We start from the raw sequence: 22,170 nt of genomic DNA, 5'->3' as shown, positions 1-22,170 counted from the left end.
CCTCCATCACATCAAACAGAGCGAGCAGCAGTTCGTAGTCCCTTCAATATTTTCAACATAAACATGATAAAGGTGTTTTCAACATAAAGGTGTAAATTCAGCTTTAAAATATTCAAAATCAACAACCTTCAATCTCCATATCAAAACTGTATGGTACGGAAGAGCGGCTTGGAGCTACCGCATATAGAACATCAAAGCAAGTGGAATATCATGTTAATCATTCAAAAATGTTCATGATATGATAGCACCTACGCATAGTTTGCACGAAATGGGCATTGATTCCACTCCTTTTCTAACACCTCCTTGTGTAGACTAAAATGTTCCATTACGCACTGCTTGGTTTTCAGCGATCGCAACCGCTCCGACTGGCTAGCCACCACCCCCCCCCCCCATCATTCTCGGGTTATCAGTGGACATAGAACTTGAACTAGAAAGTGCAGGTTGTTTCGACATTGTAATATCAGTGCTTACCTGATTCCGAGCTATTCATCATTCACCTATGCGTGTATACACGTTGTTTGTTTTTATTCTTTAATGATGATACACAATCCGCAGAAATCGCTTGAGATTTAGCGTGAAATGGATAGCGGAAGAAATGGTCCAGTTTTATTGACCTATACGGGTTTGCGGGTACATTCCTTCGACTTCCTGTCCGAAAGACCTGCCAGCATTTCAACCATTACGGAACCAAACGCATATCTTCTCAATTAACTGGGTGATGTGTCAATCAGAAAAAACTGTGTTGGACACTTGGGTTTAATTTAGAGACATTCTTCATCATTCCAAAAGTGCTGGAGTGATAATCTCAGCTACGGCAGTGTGACAATAATTGGCCATATTTTTGATGCTTCAGATTCCGTAAATATGATATGCATACCATACCTAAACATATCAAATGTAATATATATTCACAACAGTACTTCAATATGAAAACTCCGTGAGACGCAGTTCTCATATTGAACTACTGTTGTGAATCTATACTTTCTTGGACTCCGAGCAGAAATCTATTTGCTGTTTTATATATATATATATATATATATATATATATATATATATATATATTGACAGACGACAAACGGACAAAGAGAAAGACAGACGGACAGATAATTATTCACATTATACGCACATAGCCAGGGAGCTGGAAGAGATTTCCACCTTCCTGTATACACATCCATTTATACATACACAATCACATACGCACAAACACATACATACACACGTATGCATACTTGATACATACAAACATATTAAATGACAGACAATTGTTTATAAGCAAGAACATGATGAATACAAAATAAACACTGGGTTGTCTTTTTCATCTGTCACACGTGTCTGTAATTATATTACTATCCCTGCTCCTCCCTCATTTCCACTCCAAACATTTGTTAGCGTCTCCATTCAGTACTCTCGCGTATAGGGGATATGATGACGTCATTTTAATAAAAGGCCAAAGGATTAATCAAGAGGTCGAGGGAGCTTATAGGACGCCACCACTAACTTTACCTGAGCATTTCTTTCTCTGTCCCTCTCTCGACTTGCTTTAGTTACGGGCATGAATTATTTACCATAACGTAAAAAAAAAGAAGTATTTTAGTTGCCCAAAAGGAAACAGAAACAGCAACAATGAGAACACACACACGCGAACAACAATGCCCCTAATAGAAGCAGGGATTTTGATAGGCTGACGATAAAGCCGGTGCGTTACAGTTGAGTGGTGTCTTTTGGGGCTGCGCAACCATGAGATATCGGACGATTTTGCGGACGGTGAGAAGAAATAGTGAAGCCGTGGCTGCAAGAACGGATTTAACAAGCCCTGCCATTTCCTTGGCTTGTTAATGGCTGCAACCTGTTATCTTTTCCATTGGAATACAATTTGATATCGCCAAATAGGTGTCTGGAAGTGGTGAGGCAGTTTGTCAATTTCCAGCTACACGGGACGGAATTAAAAATCCTGCGAAATCAGTGCGCGCCATGGCCAGCGACGAAGAGCCCCTCAGCGGGCAGGAGGCTTACTTCCAGGCCGCCGCGTCGGGCGAGGTGGCAACGCTGAAGGCACTGTTGGACAAGAGGAACGAATTGGGGATAGACCTGAACGCCAAAAACGAAGATGGTTACACTGCCATGCAACTGGCCGTGCTGGAAGGCTACGTTGGTATGTGAACACTTAATATGCAGATATATTTGTTTTAAAAGTTTGTAGTTTGGTACAGTGCATTAATTGTTATACCCCTACATACATTATTATTGATATCCAAATCCTCGAGCCTACATACCTTGTTGAATGTTTTCTTTTGTATTTGGACTTTTAAGACATTAGACCTTCCTAAGTTTGAGAGGAAAGACGTAGAGGAAGATATAGAGAGAAAGAATGGGGGGGGGGGGAGTGACAAGAAGGGTGCAGGGATGGGGAGGTCCGTGGAGGGGGATGGTAGTCATATCCATCTCTTTCAATATATTCCGGGCAGGATCAGACATTCATTAGACGAAGATAGATCAAGATGTACAATGTAAATAATACTTGCACAACCGTCCAACAGCTTCACGCGGCACCCCCATTCCATTTAACAATCCACACATCCTCATTCACAATCCATAATTACTGAGAACAATACATAATTACTGAGAAGAATACGCTTTTTGTGGGGAAAATTGCCAGGTAGACAGCAATTCAAAAGAAAGAAAGAAAAAAACAAAGAAAAGCTTCACATACTTGAGGTTCATCCTCAGCACCACATTATCCAGAATTGGACTTTGCCGAGTACCGGTGTATATGTGAAAGAGGAATGGCGGATTTGGAGAGTCGAAAAGCTTTGATTCATTCATTCGCTATGTCTCGATCCCAACTGGAGACCTTCGTGACCAGTGGTGCTTTTTTTTCATATATAGTCATGATAGTTGCGCCAAGAAGTGTGTCGAATTTTATTTGTGAGAAATGAACCAGGTGGTTGGTGATGACCTTTGAATTGTCTCGACCATCCGTTGCAGTGGCTTTACCGCATTTACTGCATATGATAGCCTTGGAAATTGTGCAAGGTCAACTATATATATCATTCCCTAAACCAAGAGAGAGGGAGATCATGCATTTGACATACAAATATAAATGGATGAAATGCGTCGATTTTCGTTCTCGACAGGGATTTGTAATACATCAAAGAGTCAACACTTTTGTCTAATCAGGAACGCATAATCGCATTCGGGTAACATTCCTAATACTGACGGCGGTTACTCTCTTTTTTTATTATGTGTAGAGTAAGGAAAATCAAACTTCTAATAAAATGAAAGAAAAATGCAAAACGCTTTCAAACATACTTCGGCAATTGTGCACTATGCGGCCCTATACAATTATCGATTGACGATGAGATGGCAGACACGTGAAAGTACAACGAAAATACCGACTTCACTGTAGGGGCAGATGCCACTTTAAATGGCAGAAATCCCCCATGGACCCAACCTTGCTTTTCTTCGCGTACTGAGCAGCCCATTGACAATCATGATTATCACATCCCTTACTATAGGATTGTTGGAAAACTCCACAATACACAGGAGTCATACAAATCACTGCTTGTCTAAGTAGACTGAACCCTTCAGGCAACCGGGTTATTCCTTTCTTTCGACGCACCGGACCCTATACTGGTCGCGTTGCCGCTGCTGCATCCCAAGCTGCGAGGCTCAAATGACGCGTAGTTTTTGAATCCTAAATCGGTTGTCCGAACGACAGTAACGATCGATAAACGATTGTGTGTGCGATTGTCTAATTGACTAAAACGAAAAAAAAAAAAAGAACAAGGAGAAATAGTTACAGGCTTGACCTATCCTAAGCTTGGGGGTTATCCCTGAAAAGCGACTTTTATAGACTTCGCCCGCGAATACGAACCATCCTTGGGAAACACGTCCACAGTCCCCTGCTATAGGACACCTTTTAAGAGTCAAGTTGGTGTAAGTCCATTCAGATTTTCAGTACAAGTAATTACAAGGTAAGCTGTGACGACGCGAAAATAAAAGACAGGCACCAGCTTTACCTGGTACCTTTTCTTCTTCTTCTTCTTCTTCTTCTTCTTCTTCCTCCTCTTCTTCTTTCCCTTCTTCTTCTTCTTCTTCCTCTTCTTTTTCCCTTCTTCTTCTTCTTCTTCTTCCTCTTCTTCTTTCCCTTCTTCTTCTTCTTCTTCTTCTTCTTGTTCTTTCCCTTCTTCTTCTTCTTCTTCTTCTTCTTCTTCTTCTTCTTCTTCTATTTCTACTGGTTCAGTCTTACTTCCTCTTTTAGTCTCACCTAGACCCTGTGTGTATTTCTTCCTTGACGTTTCGTTGAAAGTATCGGCAGATGCCTCTCAAACTGCAGTTACGAAGACTTATTGAGATATGGATTTTACCGCAGACACACTATAATATAAGTGGCAGAAAATGATGGTGAACACGTCAATGTACTCAAGCACGTATCTTATGAAGCAAAGGCTTGTAAGCCTTAGCATGTACGCCCTGCATTACTTACTTCCTGCGAGGCAAATCGGTTACATGATTGAAATATGAACATGCAAGATATTGAATGAATTTGTGAACGTTGACCCCAAGATCTATTTCATGTCAGCTATGACAGCACAAGAGGACATTATCAGAAATTATTCAAACAAAGATCCAATACAGCTCTGAGACAAATTACTTTCAGTCAGGGAAATGGTCGAATTTTGGAACACAGCCTCCCTCCGTCAGTAATCTTGGCTCCTTTGCTTAATACTTACAAATCTAGGTTGGACAAGCACTGGTCCTCCCTACACCATTCTCTTCCCTGAAGAATGTACTTGTCCGTTTACCCATGCCACACACGTGCACTATAAGTTTAGGTAGGATCAGGTACAACTCGAAGAGACACCAGAAGCCTCGACAGACACTGACAGAGCTACCTACTCCTTCCGCTTACTGATAATGATGATGATAATGATAATGATGATGAATGAAGTTCAAAGTTAATCAGTCGATCCGTTCAAAAACGAATGATTTGTGATGTTTAGGTTATATCCAAGCCTGGCTTTCAGACCGTTTGCCAACTGTATTCCCCTACAGGATTCCCATGAACCCAAAAAGTCCCTCAGACCAGCCCTTCCTGGATTGACACAAGACAATATTATCTGTCCTACAGCAAGAAGCACGCGAAATCATATCAGTGTTAAGGATACTTTCCTGGCCAAAAATGAAATTAATTTTGTTACTCCGAAGCGCACACATTCCCCACATCTAGACGTTCGTTAATCCGAAAAATGAAGTAGAGTTCGTTGATCTGAACAGTAATTTTATTGCGTTATTCAAAAGATTCATAAATCCGAAAGCGAATTGAAAGGTTTCGTATCCCGGAGGATTGTGAATGAAATAAATTGATAAGGTTTATTATTTCGACGGTTCGTACACACGAAATAGAAAAAAAATGTGCGTATTACCGAACCCTCGGTAATATGAACCTTATTTCGCTTTCGGATTGACGAGCCTTCGGAACTTCAAGCCGTGGGAATATCGAACTGTAATCGTTTTGACAGCGTTACGAACTAAATGGATTGTACAGTATTGGTCGAGATGAAAATTGGGCTTTTAACATTTTTTTTTTTGTGGGATACCAAGAAAACACTTATGAAATAGTAGAGAGCATACCCTTTTTAAGAGAAATTCAAAGTTTATTTGATTAAAATCGAGTTTGGAATAGCTGAAACATCCAAAACAAAGGAAAACAAAACGATCGTAATAAAAGATGGGTCCCACATTTTATTAGGATCGCTCTGTTTTGGATATCTCAGCCATTTCAAAACCAATTTTCATCAAATAAACGTTGATTTCCTCATGGAAATACATCTTCTTTCATATTTCATAAGAGGTTTCTCACTATATCTCACCCCCCCCCCTAAAAAAAAGACGTTAAAAACCTGAAGTTAAGTTTCAACTAAAACTATACGATCCCAATAAGGGTTGAACCTCATCAGGGTAGGCCCTACAACACTGTGGGCCGTGACTTGTGACATGGAGACGTTGAGCATGCAGGCAACTGATCATTTGAATTATATCAGTAAGCATTAATCCCCCTCCAGATTATTGTACAATCCAAGGCAAGTCGGATCATTATATCTGGATAGGGTTGTGTCTGTGTTGATGTATATACGGTATATGCGTGTGCTATACTTTTTTTCTTTTGGTCATATCGCATGAAGTGTTTGAAAGATTCAACACATGTAAGAAAAAGAACATATTTGCTTGTTTGTTTGGTTGTTTGTTTTATTCTGCTTTTAAAATAAACACGAAATAGAGTTAAATTTTTGTAGAAAATTACACGCAACATAACTACATTACAAGGAACAAAATAAAAGTACAATATCATGTAATGCAACAGTATGGTTACTATAAGATATAATGACTGTATAAATCATAAAAAGCAGTCCATATGATTCATGGAGGAAGCAGGAGATCGTCAGCATAAACATTTTATCATGATGGGGCCGACGGCCTCCCTGGGAATTTAGCTCAGGCTTGCCTCCCACAAAAGGTAGATTTTGTGGAACATTCTTTCCCATGGTTCAGTGTATAAGTCAGGTGTATATACAGAACATCCCTCCACACAGTTCGGTCTGAGTCAGTTTGTGGAACATTATTTCCCACAGTTCAGTCCAATTTTAGTTCAGAGAAACTATAATATTCACCTGGTCTATATCAAACAATATGTCTCATGACCATTGATTGAGTTGCATGAAGTACCCTAAAAAATGTTGAATTAATATACCAGTGGACATTGTCTTTCTTTTTTTGAGAACGAATAAACATGAACTATGTGCAAAATGATTGCACCTTCTTTCTCTTATACTGGATGAATCATGAGATAAGCTCAAAAGAATGACAATGGTGATAATGAGAATTAAACATCCATGAAAAATATCGCGACATTAAGAATCGCGCTGTTTGACTTTCCCATGACATTGCTACGAAATATCTCAAGCAAACTGTTGGCCACCCTTCTGCGCTTGCGCGAGTTTTCTGAGGTTTCCTGAGTTTTTTTTTTTTCGGTTAGTTCAGATTAGTTTAGTTTTAGTGTATTAAAACGTAATCACTATCCTTGGTTATGCGCGTACAATGTAAAACAATTAACTTTGAAACAAACTGGCAAGAACAACAGTACATGAACAAAACATTTATGTATAAACGTTCCATATTTTGAGAAGTGTGAGTGTAATGGATATAACGTGAGTAGAATGCTTCACTTGAAGAAGAAGTCAGTGATATCTACACTGGTAACATAAATGCCAGATGACTTGACACATGAAGGCAAATGACTCGTGAAGGTGTGGGGTTGAGAATGAATATTCCCCCCCCCCCCCCCCCCCCTCCGGCCGGCCCTCCTCCTCCAAACTGTTCAGGCAATGAAATCCCCTGCCTTTAACATTCTGGTATTATACTGTATGTTAGCATTATAGAGAATAGGGATTTCTTTCAGGCAGCGCTGTACACAATCAGGCAATTATTGAAAAAGTAAGGTGGGTTTTCTACCTTCTAGGCAATGTCAGCATGAGATGAAAATTCCCCCAAAGCCGAGAATTTACCCGTTTAAATGTTCTTATTGACATCATTAGGACTTAGGCTATAACAAAAAGGTATCGTCTCTGCCAGTAAAGGGGGATTACCATGTGTTATCTTTTCGCCTGAATCACTCCATGAGAAAATACTGGTTGGATTCAGCATTCTATATCTCGGAGTTACAAGTACTAACTCAAAGCGTCATTTTCATTTTACCCTCTGGCCAAGGCCTCAATGGTAGAGATTTTAATTCAAGATTCTGACATTCCCTCTATGATTTGAAAAAGAAAATAATCCCCGTGTAACAGCAAACAAACAAACAAACAAAACATACAGACAAACAAACATACAACAACAATAACACATAGTGAATGGCTTCAGCTGTCCTGCTTACGGGACTGTAAAGTTCATCGAGCGTTCAACATGATGTTCAATGTGGTGTAGGGATTCTCAAATTGTGTCCACCCTACTGGAAAGTACACAGTGTCCTACAATGTGTTCACAGTGTGGCCACAAAGTCGATTATATAAAAACGCTCTAATCTAACAGTGTGGAGATGATTTCACACTGTGGTTTGGTTTTCACAGAGTGTTCACATGGTAATGTTCTGTGCCACACTATATGAATTGATGACTCACAATGTGTTCACACTGTTAAAACGCTCCTTAACAGTGTGAAGAGATTTCACACTGCCCCATGTTCACAATGTGTTCACATTGTGTTTCTCACACGGTGGGACACTGTGTTCTTTCCAGCAGGGTGTAAAATTCATCAAGCGTTCAACATGATGTTCAGTGTGGCGTTAGGGGTTCTCACATTGTCAGTCATGTTCTGTGACGCGGAGGTCTCATCATATAAATTCGTCGCGCAGTGTGATATATTGGTATCATGACATTTGCTCCTGCGACAATATATGCTCCTATGATATATCTGCACACCAAGCCAAACATATAAACCTACCCACAAATATAACTCTCACCCTTACCCTAATCTTCACATCAAAATAAACCCTAAAACCCTAGCACAACCCTAACCACAACCCTAAATCCTTGGAGAAAACAGGGAGGTGAGACAAAATAAGACCGGAGCAATTGTCGCAGGAGCAAAGGTCGTGTCACCGGTATATCGCCGTAAGGCACAATGTCTGGTCAAAAGGCTACATTACCATTACTATTTGCTGGCATTGGCCATAAATCTGTATTCTAGTCCAAAACATAGACAATATTCAAAACAATTGGAGTCTCTGACATTAACACTTTGCAGGTCACAAAGTCATTTATGTTAGCGCTTTGAAAGGTAAGATTTGTGATTTTTTTTCTAAGTAGTTCGGTGGCATTTTTTTTTTAGTCAACAATGCCAGGGTCATTACTTCTGCCTATAAAGTGTGCTTATGTAAAGAGTCGTCTCGCTTGATTTCCATTCGACATGGACCTGTGACCGTATTGCTTTATAATGAATATATTGAATAGCATGTTTGTTGTATACAAATGACTAGTTTTAGTGGTAGATCGAAGCTGTCAGTCAAGACGATCCAAAGGAACAAGACAGAGATATTTTGATTATTACCTTTTGGCACAGGAAAGGATATTATGTTCCATACGAAATAACACTACTCTGGAAATAATTGCTCAGGTGAGCGTCACATTCGAGGAACAAAACGTAGGCCGACTCATGACTGAAAATGAAAACAAATGTTGCGTCATTTATCTAGTACATAGGACAGTCTCTTCCGTTTTACACCTGTAAGTATTTCGATTATTGCCATTTTGCAACTATGCAAAGGTGACCGTAACACAGCAGGGTAACCATCGCCCGTGTCAAAGAATGTGTGAACAGCACCCAGGACTCGAATTCGGAACCTGGAGTTTGAAAGTCACGAGCCCTATCCGACACACCGCATTCTTCATGCATCGTTAAAGGGACATTCCAGACGATTTTCATAATTTCACATCATGTAGTACATAAATCGATAACTCCATGTATAGATTTGTGGAATTTATTGTGGTTCTTGAGCAGAGAAACAATACTTTGAAAAACCTTAAACAAATTACACTGAACAAGGATGATGACATATATAGGAGGTTCACATATTTCAGAAATGTAGCAGTGTAATTCCATTGCAATACCGCTTGCTTGCGAGTTCACCTGTGTATAATCAATGCATGCCTTCTTCTTTTGTTCTGCTTCCTTGAGCCCCAACTCATGCATTCTTCCGTTGACTCTGCCATGTCATCATCCTTGTTCATTGCAATTTGTTCTAAATTTTGAAAATATTCTTATTCTTCACCCCAATTATCACAAATTCTTAAACTCTGTCCTTAGTATACCTAATTTATAGTTGTTCAAATGTAAAAATCTGAAAATCATCCGGAGGTCTCCTTTAACAACAGGAATCTCATTTTATCGAAATAATGATTTCATTAGACTAAAAATTCAACTACATGGTTATTTCTCCCTTGAGAATGTCTTCTTTTTGAATCGTATGAATTTACAATGATGCACATAACCGTGTAACGTATCTAGAGCAACAGCTCCGAAAAACCCTATTTTATCTATGAATATATAATCCACTCCCACTACCACAAAGAACAGGACTTGAGGAAAGACTAGGCTCGGATGAACATACAATGATGAAGAGCCTTGTAAGCATGTCACGGTCATAATGGTAATATGCTCTCTGTTGAAATCTTCTCACTCGGGGGCTTCAAGCAAGTAACCACCACAATCGGATGAGGGACTCAGCAATATACCGCCTCCTCTCTAAACGTGATGGGAGGAAAGTTGAGTCGTTGATTTCACACGCATTACAGCAGGCGGTATATACGAGCTGATAAAGAATGAGACAAAATATGACATGTATACCAGGTAAAACAAACAAATACGTTCATTTTCTTTTCTCTGTAGGGACAAGTCTGTCCGCTTATAGAAGAAAGTCTCTCCCACAATCTTCAGGGCTTCAATAAAACTGCAGCTATGGTCAAGCAAACTTTTTCAATAAAATGTTAGTAGTGGAGACTATAATGAAATAGTAGACGTCCTATCATTATTGTGTCTCCCTTACACATTGTTATACACACACCTATAATAGTAATGCACAGACATCTACATGTTAGTGTGTGTATAAGTGTGTTTGATTGTATTAGTATGTTGCACATAAATATCGGGAAAACTAAGGCAAGACATAGTACACCCTTTTATTTTGAACGAACATATTTTCAGCAACTGGTTGAAGCAGATTCTGTAAGGAAGATCAGGAACCATTGATTACCAAAATGGTACTCTGCATAATATGCTACTGGATTCCATACCTTTCGGCCTGACTGGTATACTGGTATAATCTTCACCACGAAGCGTGCCAAGCTTTGACTGTATCCATTGTATACCTGCCTGTGTGCGACCTTCATGGCATGTGGCTACCGTCCTTAGCAGTCGTTTTATCCCCATTTTTTTTTTTCAGTTTTGTTCGTTATTTTTGTAATCTTCTCAATTCAGTCTGGAATTCTAGTAACATAATACTTCCATTAGGCTTGTCGTAAAAACAAATTGATAAAACAAAAACTGTACATGTAATCACCATACGCCTTGCATGAAGTTTCTATATGAAGGAAAATAGTGGAATAGAGAAGTAACACATGGATAAACAGACAAATATAGATAGTCAAAAGAAGGGATAAGAAAAAAAAATACAGAAAACACTTTTATGTCTCCCAGCTTGAAGGTAAAAAACAAACAAACAAACAAACAAACAATGTGTGGCCAACGATCTTGGGCAATTACTTGATGGGGAAAAATATCTGCTTGACCATGATGCATTGTCTGTCAGGGATGTATGTTTGTTGTTTGCTTGTGCTTGTGCGTGTGTGTGTACGTGTGATTTGTTATGTGTCTGTCTGTCTGTCCGTCTGTGACTCACATGAATGTTATCTGAGGCTGGGGCAAATAGATTGGGGCCGGAGGCGGTTTAACCGGCTGTTTAATCGAATCGAGGAATGTGAATTATTGCCTTTGGGAGATATTGTGCACGTATACAAACAATGACGACGACAACAAAAACATCAACAACAACAATACAACAACAACAAAAGGACTGTGGGTTTGCAATATGAGAGAACGGAAGAGCAAAGAAAACACACAGAAGCACATAAAACCGAAGCTTTTATAGTTATTCTTCGCTATCCCGAACTTCCCGCCATGCATGTTTCCCATTCAACCTGTATAAAGCGTATTGTTCTCTATGTACAGACATGGCGGTGAACTTTGACATTCTTTTTTTTTATTCTCCCCATCAAAAAATGCTAAAAGAATGTGGTTTGCTTTTTGTTAGAGCATGAAAATTGAGGCTTTTGAGAAAGATTTATACTGTCGCGGAATGGCTATCATTCTGTCTAGCTTGTCTGACATTGATTTCATGATGCAAAATGTTGATTAATTCCAGAAAAGACATGCAGCAGAGCCAAACCCCTTAGGCCCGAATCCACGAAGGTGGTACCATTTTTGTCCATACATGGTTTTAAACCAAGGAAAAAATACCGTAGTTTTGTATGTGGCGCCAAGTGTCGCATGGTCTTTTTCGTTACGAAATCAACATTTCACAGACGAAATGACCATTTCGTTAACGAAATGGTCATTTTGTTTGGTCCATCACTCCGGAAAGCACTATAATGAAACTGTATTACGTTGTGAAATAAAGCGTATATAAGTCAAAGTTCTTGTTGCTCCTTCCGTTACTGCTGTTTTGCCAAACCATTGACATGGTATGAGCTAACAGACAAACGGAGACTCTCCTTGACTTTAACTTCATCTGCCTATTTTCTCATGCCTCTGACTGCATAGATGAGAAATATTTCTCCATTGTAACAGCCCAGCCAGTGAGAAAAGTGTGTCACATAAGACCTACATTGACTTTACTGGAACACTGTTGGTGTAATCTTAATCCCCCATGATTTTGTCGGGTGCTGTTCGTTATTCCGAAGGTTCGATATTTCGAAGGTTCGCTATTCCGAAGGTTCGTTAATCCGAAACACACAAATTCCCTATACCCAGAGGTTCGTTAATCCGAAAATAAAAAAGGGTTCGTTAATCCGAACATTTGTGGCGTTATTCCGAAGGTTCGTTATTCCGAAGATTTGTTCATCCGAAAATGAAATTCGGAAAAACGAACCTTCGGAATAACGAATCTTCGGACTGAAGAGCCTTCGGAATAATGAACCTTCGGAATAACGAGCTGTAACCGATTTGTCGCCGTTGCCTTTTTTTTTTTTGCCTTTTGTTTCTTTGAGTATTCCTTTTCAATGCCTTACGTGTAACTGATATCACTTTTATCAGCATTTGATTTAGATAATTCATGCATAGTACTGAGAGATGTATGCGTTCAGAGTCTGAATACCAGCAGAGGTATATACGGCTAGAGAAAGGAACATAGTAGCGCAAGGGGTCCCACACCATGATTAACAGCATCATTTGAGAGAGAGAGAGGGGGGGGGGGGGAAGTAAACCACAATGATACAGTACAACGAATTTACAGCAAAAAGACACACGTTGATACTGGTACCCCCTTTAAAACGATCATTTTAACAACGCACTAGAAAAATCTAAAGCCATAAAACGGACTGTGATCACATTTATTCTATGCATTACCTGTCACGTTTCGTCGCCCAGTCGCTTGCACAGCTTGTGATGGGGAACGATGCAAAAATGATATCGCTTTTTAGGATAATCAGCAAGAACCTATAGCCTACATTATGTATTTTACAATACATGACAGAGTCCTAGGATATGATAAAGGATTGTAGTCAAAAGTTCGCTTTGTTCGTGGGTGTTTTTGTTTGTATGTGTAGGCCTATGAATATCTTCTGCATGCATTCCCATATTGCGTAGAATTGACCTTCGTGGAAGAAGAACAGTTGGTTATATACCCTGTGGTATTCTACAAAGAACTAAATAGGCAATTTGTTAAGGCTCACATCTGATAGCATCATGCTCTGGTGCCGATGGAAAATTTAAGTCAAATGACTACGGCAGTAGTATTGTGCGTCTGTTTGTTGGAGTTAACCAGTACTAGCTGTTACTTCATGTAAGTGTACTTCAATGAAAGACACACAGCAGAGAGGGCATCTGGAGGGAGAGCGAAAAAACAAAACAAAACAAAACAAAACAAAACAAAACAAAACAAAACAAAACATCAAACTCCAATGCAGAAAGTGGCTATGAGTAAACACGTGTATCGAGGCGCGAGCATCACTAGATTCACATGCATTTCCAGATTAGAAAACTCACTTGCAGAAATGAATTGAAACAACAACGTTGCCGAGAGTTGCCCGTAGAAGACAAAATTGCCTCCGAATTTACTCATTATAATTATGCTGCAATGCTGCAAGTGATACTACGATGTTTGTTTTGACATGTTTTTTTTTTTTTTTTTTTTAATCTAAGTGTTACTAGTGATTAATTTTAAAGGAGACCTCGGCATGATTTTCAAGCATTTGCATTTGAACAACTATAAATTGGTTATACTCAGTAAAGACTTTCAGAATTTATAATGATTGGTATGAAGAATAAGAATATTTTTAAAATTCATAACAAACTGCAGTGAACAAGGGTGATCACATGGCACGCTCACCAAAATAATGCGTTAGATGGGGCTCAAGGAAGCAGAACAAAAGAAGAAGACACGCATAATAATGAACAGGTGAATTTGCAAGCAAGCGGTTTTGACATGGAATTACACTGCCACATTTCTGAAATAATATCTGAGCCTCCTACGCCATCATTATTGTTCAGTGTAATTTGTTCAAGGCTTTTCAGAGTATTGTTTCTCTGCCAAAGGACCACAATAAATTCCACAAATCTAGACATGAAACTGTCGATTTATGTACTGCATGATGTGAAGTCATGAAAATCGTCTGGGATGCCCCTATAATGATTCGACGTAGTCGCAGTTCCTCCTGACATGAAGCGATCACTTTAAGACTCGAAAACCCTGGAAGAACAATGGATCTGTGTTAAGCCGCACTATAAAAGCAACTTTATACGATTGTCTCTTGAGCTATTGACCATAATGGCTTGAAAGTAACTGAATTGTAATCCACCCTTTCACTCCATGTTTAGATGCTTTTTGCTTTCGTTTGAAAGGTTAAGCTCCAATGGTTATCTTTTTGTTAATGGATCAAATGCTTTCTCGTACTAACATTCTCTCTAGTATTTGTTTGTTTTTTATGGCCACTGGCTGACTGAAGGAAAGGCTTATAAGCGTTTATATAATCAAATAATCATGGGATTGGTGATTTTAAGTCCCCTCATATAATAGCGAGCTTAGATTTGTGACGCGAACGCTAAGACGACGTAGCCTTGCGGGTTGAACAATACATGGATATAGCTGTCTCGCGCATGTGCCGATTATAGTATAGGGCCTACTACGTTAGCCTATATGGCGTTGTCTTAGCGGTCGCTGCGCAGGTTTAACGAGCTCGCAATAATAAAGGTATAGTAAATGGTGATCAAGCGCCCAGAGAACATTTTCTGTGGAAAGTCGAACTGAGAATCTCGGGATTAGAATTCATTGGTCTTAATCAAGCCACAACAGCCTGTTATTCCTCAAAATGACATCAGACGACACTGCTAAAGTGTGCAGAAACGCTGCGCAGTTTTAAAGGGATCGTATAGTTTTGGTTGAGACTTAACTTCAAGTTTTTATTATTCTTTGGTGAGATAGTGAGAAACCTCTTATGAAATATGAAAGAGCATGTAGTTCCATAAGGATTTCAACGTTAATTTGATGAAACTTGATTTTGAAATGGCTGAGATATCCAAAACCAAGTGATCCTAATAAAGTGTGGGACCCACATTTTATTACGATCGTTTTGTTTTACTTTGTTTTTGGATGTTTCAGCTATTCCAAACCCAATTTTCATCAAATAAACTTTGAATTCCTCTTAAAATGGTATGCTCTGTACTATTTCATAAGTGTTTTCTTGGTATCTCGCAAAAAAGTTAAAGCCCAATTTTCATCTCATGTAACTGCGAAAGTGTTTTGTTGGGCGTAAAATGCCAAAAGGCCTATAAAAACACCACGAACTGCGCTCAATTTCAGTATCACTCACACTCTAATAAAGATAGGTTTAACTTTGCAGCATTACCAGTTTCACACACTGGGGGAACCTTTTCGGATGCAACTTTGTACCCTTCAGACCGAAAGGGTGTAAAGTTGCACCTTTAAAGGTGCTCCTATCGTAATACCGGTCTGAAAGGTGCAAAGTTGCAGCTGTAAAGGTGCTCCCTGTGTGACACTGATAAATGTGTAAATTTGGATTTTCTTTTCTTTCTTATTCCTTTTTTTTTAAGTGAATGCCGACTTACATTGAAGACTTGAATCCCAGTGATTTGCCATGACTGTTACTAAAATAGCACACGCCAGTCAACTCATATATCTTGATTTTTTTAAAGTCTTATAATCTCGAGGAGAATGAAAGATATCCATCGTAATTTTTCATTGAATGAAAGACTGGATTTTTTTTCTCTGTATTTCATGATACCGAATGGCAATGTACATAATAATATTATAAGAAAGCGAAAAGAGAGCAAAGTAAACATAAGTCAATCCTTCACCGACGGATGGACTTAGCATACATAGAATAATGCTCTGTGTGATTATATAGGATTAGGATTATGAAACAATAAAATGACTAAGAACACCGCACAATATTTTACGCTTGTACCTTGATTTCGTTATAAAGATTGTTGGGGATCGACCCTTTCAATTGATATTATTTTCTTTTTGCAATTTTCCGCTAGTAAACGTTTCAACCAATGTCAGCATAGCACATGCTAAGATACCGCGGAAAGATTGAATTGTCTCACAACGGTACTTCTCAACAGAGAGAGAGAGAGAGAGAAAAGAAAAACTGTATTGCACACCATAACTACTACAACTGTAAAGAACTCAAGGACTTCTACAGTACAGTATGTAACGGATTGCTGCCTCAGCAAAGATAGGGAAACAAATGAAAGTGCGTTTATGAATGTATGCGTGTAGGTCCTAAGTTTTCGTAGTACGTTTCTGTAAGAGAGAAAGAAAAATAATGTTTCTGTTTTTTTTTTTTAATTTCGTTTTCGTTCCTGCTGTATTAGTTGTCATCAAGGAGCTCCTAGCCTGCGACGTCAAGGTCGGGGACGCTCTCCTCCGTGCGGCCGACGTCGAGTTCGAACTAGCCGTGAAATGTATTCTGGAGCACGCCTTGAAGAAGGTGAGTGAAGCTGTCTGGATTAATACACAATGAGCAGTGTCCTTTTAGATTGAAATTCTTCCAGAGTTTTTCTTGCTGTGGATAGATTATTTTCCTCTTTATTCACGTGCTAGTGTTGCGGGAGAGCAGTGTTTGTTTGTGCGTGCGTGTGTGCGTGTGTGTGTGTGTGTGTCCGCGTGTCTGCGTGCTTGTGTGTGTTTTGAATAATTGAGTGTGTAGCCGCGTTATTCGGTCTTAAAGGAAACCAAAACCCAAAGATTGGATTTTTCATGAAAAAAACACGTTCCATCAACTTGATACTGACATATGTTAAAGGGAAGCAGTCCTGAGATTTTCACTGTAATGATAATTAAGAAGAGTAAAAAAAATAACCTTTCACCAGTTTATACGCGTGGAAATGAAAAACTGTCTCCGTACGCGATTTTTGAAAAATAATTCCTGCAAGCGATCGTGTAAGAGCCGGCAAAAAGATGGTACGTCATGCATGCCCTACTCACCAAGTTGACAGCCGTGCCTCTAAAAACCAATTTAAGTGTTGGAATGATTAGTTGCAATTTTATCATATAATGTGAAAGTTTGTGGTTTTATTATTTCAAACAAAATATTTCAAGCTTAGATATATATAATTCATGAAAAATTGATATTGTTAACATAAATTTATATGTATTTTTGAACCAAATATACAATGAACTTGACATCAAATAGGCACGGTCCTTTTCTAGCTTCCGTCCGTGTTGCATACTTCTTAGCGTAGAAACCACTCTCGCGCGCGAGTTCTTACCATACTAATGTACACAGTACTCCGTCTAGCTGATTTTGCCGAAGATAACCTGTGCATGAGAGAGTCGAATTCTTCAAAGAAAATATTGTTTGTATCTCAATATTTCTGTAAGTAGTCAGATATCGCCTTTCCTCGAAAAAAACAAAAACAAAAAACTATGACATGAGCCGGGAAGGGTAAACACATGGGGTCATAGGGATATGATTTCGCTCCACTTTGTCGTGCATGTCCAGTCGGCACTGGCAGCAGCTAGCTCAGTGGCACTGTACTGCAGTCCAACCCCGGCTGCAGCCCCACGGTAAATGAAACATAGCTAGCCACTTTCCTTACCTCTCTACGCTTTTTTCCCTCGGTTCTCTTCGAAGTCGATGCTCGAGGTGTTTCTGTTTTATAACTTATTTGAGCAAATGGTCGGGTTTGTATCTGGCTTCAGGAGTTTTCTCGGTTTATAACCGAGGGCCACAGCCTGCCGGTCCACGTAAAAACATCGCTTCTCAAATGGTCCACGCACAGGTAGGTCACAACACGATATCGAGATTTTGTAGGCCCCAAGTTTCTTATGTTCGGCATCGTTGTACCGAGATTTCCCAGCTGTACAGCTCACCTTTCACGATACTTTTGTGGGTCTGGGACGGAAAAAAAGATTTTCCTGGGAAATTTTCTGCACGATTCGAGCAAAACTACTGATGTAAGATAGCCTGACCAGACGACGCTGAATGCGGTCGCCCCTATAGTGTACTACAATGCAGGCTAGTAGCTGTGTAGAACCGTGTCTACCTACAATCTGTACGCACTAGAACATGCATGATCATGAGCGGCGACAGGGCTGCAGCTGCGCTTGCGCTTGCGCTTGTGATAGACTGGAAAAGTGTGAAGGGCAAACCGCGTACGGGGTATCTACCGTAGATCTAGTTGTACCGTCCACACGTGTACTGTGCGAATGTAATACACAATACATACACACACACACACACACACACACACACACACACACACACACACACAACGTAGAAACAATGTCAAATACTACCAGTAGTAGCCACCGACGTCTTCATGCATCCGGGTAACTAGGGAGCGTACGGATAACGAGCAGAACACGGCTGGGAAGAGTTGTGCCTCGGTGACGTCTGACTCTCCGCCAGGACTTGCTCATTAGCATATTCACCATGCAGATTCACACTTTTCAACCAAAATTTACGAGCTTATTTGGTGATTTGAAAGTTTGTTTTCGGTGAAAGTAGTTCATTGGAGGTACCAACAACAACATATTTTTTTTTTTTTAATTTCGTGAGGACTGCTTCCCTTTAAGGATAGCAATTATTCCCCTGTTTTCTGAAAGCGGGTAGTCAAGTGCTCTTTCATTATGCTAGAAAAGTGAATTTTTGTGGAATTCCCTTTATATTATCTTTATATTGTTGTCCACACTCGACGTCATAACCTCAAGTAGTCTCCTCATCCAGCGGTTCCAACACCAAAACTTAAACGATTCATAACTTTTGCATCGATTGTCCGATTTACCTCAAACTTTCACTGATGTGTTCTACTATAATGTTGCTGTTTGCATTCAATCCACATTGCTCTTTGGGTTGGGTTCCCTCGTTGCTTTTGACAATGCATCTAAAAACAAACGAAGAATATAAACACAGACACAAACTCGTCACAAGACAAAACAATACAAATCTAGAAAACCAACAAAAGACGGGGAGGGGGGGGGGGGGGGAGTGGTGGGGTCTCGCGCTCACCTGAGTATCGATCCAAGTTCACCTTTCACACATTCTTGTAGACTATTTCTATACCCAAGAAAAGAACAGAGCATTTTTTTAGAGCTTTAGGGGACCTTCTGGGGGCATGGTGTCCATCTGTACATTCTTTCACAATGGCAATGATACTCTCTGAAAAAAAAAATCGAGTGAAAAAATTCACTCTTAAAGGAGTGAATACAAAAAAGAGTGAATGTAGAGTTAAATTGGAGTGAATATTGAGTGACAATATTCATTTTCACTCGTTTTAGAGTGACCTCAGGGATCACTCCAAAATAAGTGAAAATGAACATTTTCACTCCAAATTCACTCCAATTTCATTCTAACTTCACTCTTTTTTGTATTCCTCGATTTTTTAGAGAGTACCTATCAAGTTTGTAATGGGGGAGGGGACACTCCCAGAACCATGAACAACTTGAAACTGCAGGCACCAATGGACTTAATCGCACCAACTAGCTCTTTCGCTCCTGTTTCTCCTGTTCCAGTGATGAAGATTTTTCAAAAACTCCTTAATTCAGGGGGTTTTGGCCCCCTTTGTTTTTTGTTTGTTTGTTTGTTTGTTTGTTTGTTTGTTTTTTCGGGGGGGGGGGGTGTTGTACATCAATATTGGACAAGTTAAGCTCCAGGCTCATGTTTGACTCAGGTGAGCTTAAGACAGGATAACAAACGTAGAGAGATTGTGAATTGTGCAAAGATATAGTGAAAAACTTATACCGCATTACTTTTAGTTGCGTATTATACGCATTATAGTGGAATAATATTAAAGCGGAGGTTGGAGAGGCACTGAAGATTCTGCAGTAACACTGAGTGGGGATCCATATACGAGCAACAAAATAACCAAACAAACCCACACCTATCATTAAACCGGAGTGAGGCATGGCATCTCAATTGAAGAACATTATATTCATGATGAGATAATTGACCTTGAGACATGGTTGAAAAAGAAAAAGCGATTTTGGATAACAGCCGATGGGTGTGATCTATAGCCGTGGATAAGACCCGCCTTTTAAACCAACCTCAGGCAACCCTCCTTAAGGTGATTGTTCCATGAATGACATGGCTCTTTAAAGGACAATACTTGTTTTGACATACTTATATATCTAACACATCGGGTGGACAAAGACATGAAAGAGAGAGAGAGAGAGAGAGAGAGGGGGGGGGGGGAGACGGAGAAATATACAGAAAAGAATGTCCTCGTTTGTGGTTATGTGAGATATTAATATGTCAGTGCTGAAGATGCGATTCGTTTTCTTGATTACGTTAACCTGATCCATTTTCGATTGATATTTATTCTGAAAGGTCGCAAACTCCGTTTCTGATAATGATTATGAATAATCCACTTTTTTTTCTGTTGATTATCACTGTTATTCGCACAAATGTATCATAGAAGGTGACATTAGTATATGCCCATTTTCATGATATTTTTGTGTCATTTTTCCTCTTTGGAAATAGAAATAGATAAACTATTGTGCAAACGAATTATAGTAATTGTGTGACGCCAATGACGATGTGCAATGTTCTGAATCAAAGCTGTGATTGTCATCGACAGTAGATCACAACTACATGTTTCGTTTTTGCTCTCCAGAAGCTTGAGATGAGTTAATTTCCAAAGTGTCGAGGCCTCATTCTGTTAACATTCTCTAAGTTTGTAAGTTTGAATATCGATAATCGTATGCGTTTGCATTTTTGTGACAATCGCATCGTTCTCTTTTCGTCACCAGGGCAAAGGTGTATTTTTGTTCATTCACATATCAGAATATACTTAAGTCCTTTTTGTTCCATTATCAGCGACTTTGGGCACTGTGGACAACACTAAGTGACTTTCTGTACCAATCGGGACTCAAAGAACATAAAGGTTTAAGTACCGGTAGCTCAATAATTGAATCCTCACATTCCAGTGGAGTCTAAGAAAAACAAAATCCACAAAAAACAACAACAACTCAATCTTTGGTGTTTGTTGCTGAACGCCCAAATTTCCCAAAGCTTTGTTGAACCATTAATGTATGGAATGTGGATCACAATCGAAACTTATGATGCATGCATAATCATGAGTTTACTAGTTGGTAACTTACCACCCCTACTGGAGAGAACACAGTGTCCTACTGTATATTCACAGTATGGTAACATAGTCTACAATATGGAAACGCTCGAATTTATTAGTGTGGAGATGATTTCACACTGTGGTTTGGTTTTCACATGAGTGTTCACATGGTAATGATCTTTGTCACACTGTGAATTGATGATTCACAATGTGCTCACATTCTTAAAACGCTCGAATTTAACAGTGTGACGAGATTTCACACTGTGTTCACACTGTGTTTGTCAGACCAGGGAGGTGGGAAGAGACTGTGGGACACTGTGTGTGTGTGTGTTTGTGTTTTTTTTTTCCAGCAGGGACATTCGAGGCCTTTCGGTACAATATTTGACCTTTTCCTCGTGAAGTAATGAAGTGGGGTCGGAGTAGGGGATATGAAGACAACCGTAACTACCATCACTCCCACCTAATCCACCATTTCGGTAGGACTTGGTGGTGCGTGATAAACATTTAAAGGAGAGAATTCTTTTGAAAGGTTATCTCATTTTAAAAGTTTGTGGCGATTATAGTCAAAAATATACAGAAAGAGGGCATAAAGTCTTCTATTTCCGACGGCGACTATATACGACAACGGAGGGTTAACGCGTGATGTGTGTTTTATCTTTCCCGTTCTCTCATCACCATGGCGACCAGCCGGAAGAGGAGAAAGACCGCATCATCAACTGCCACTGCGACGGGACCGACTTCCATCCCATCCTTACGCCCATAATGAGAGCGGCCCAGAAGAACAATTACGGCATAGTGAAGGTAAGT

General features: G+C 39.6%; 1 protein-coding gene across 1 annotated transcript in view; it reads left to right on the top strand.

Moving 5' to 3' along the window:
- The first annotated feature begins 1,971 nt into the window (after positions 1-1,971).
- LOC140229539 (short transient receptor potential channel 4-like) overlaps positions 1,972-22,170 on the top strand; it is a 46,619-nt gene continuing 26,420 nt past the window's right edge. The window contains exons 1-3 of the mRNA XM_072309787.1: positions 1,972-2,152; positions 16,666-16,781; positions 22,051-22,164. Of these exons, the coding sequence (XP_072165888.1) occupies positions 1,972-2,152; positions 16,666-16,781; positions 22,051-22,164 (411 nt within the window). The remainder of the gene's footprint in view (positions 2,153-16,665; positions 16,782-22,050; positions 22,165-22,170) is intronic.

The sequence above is a fragment of the Diadema setosum genome, chromosome 6 (assembly GCF_964275005.1).
Source record: "Diadema setosum chromosome 6, eeDiaSeto1, whole genome shotgun sequence".
Classification (NCBI taxonomy): domain Eukaryota; kingdom Metazoa; phylum Echinodermata; class Echinoidea; order Diadematoida; family Diadematidae; genus Diadema; species Diadema setosum.
This window is presented reverse-complemented; position numbering and strand designations above follow the sequence as displayed.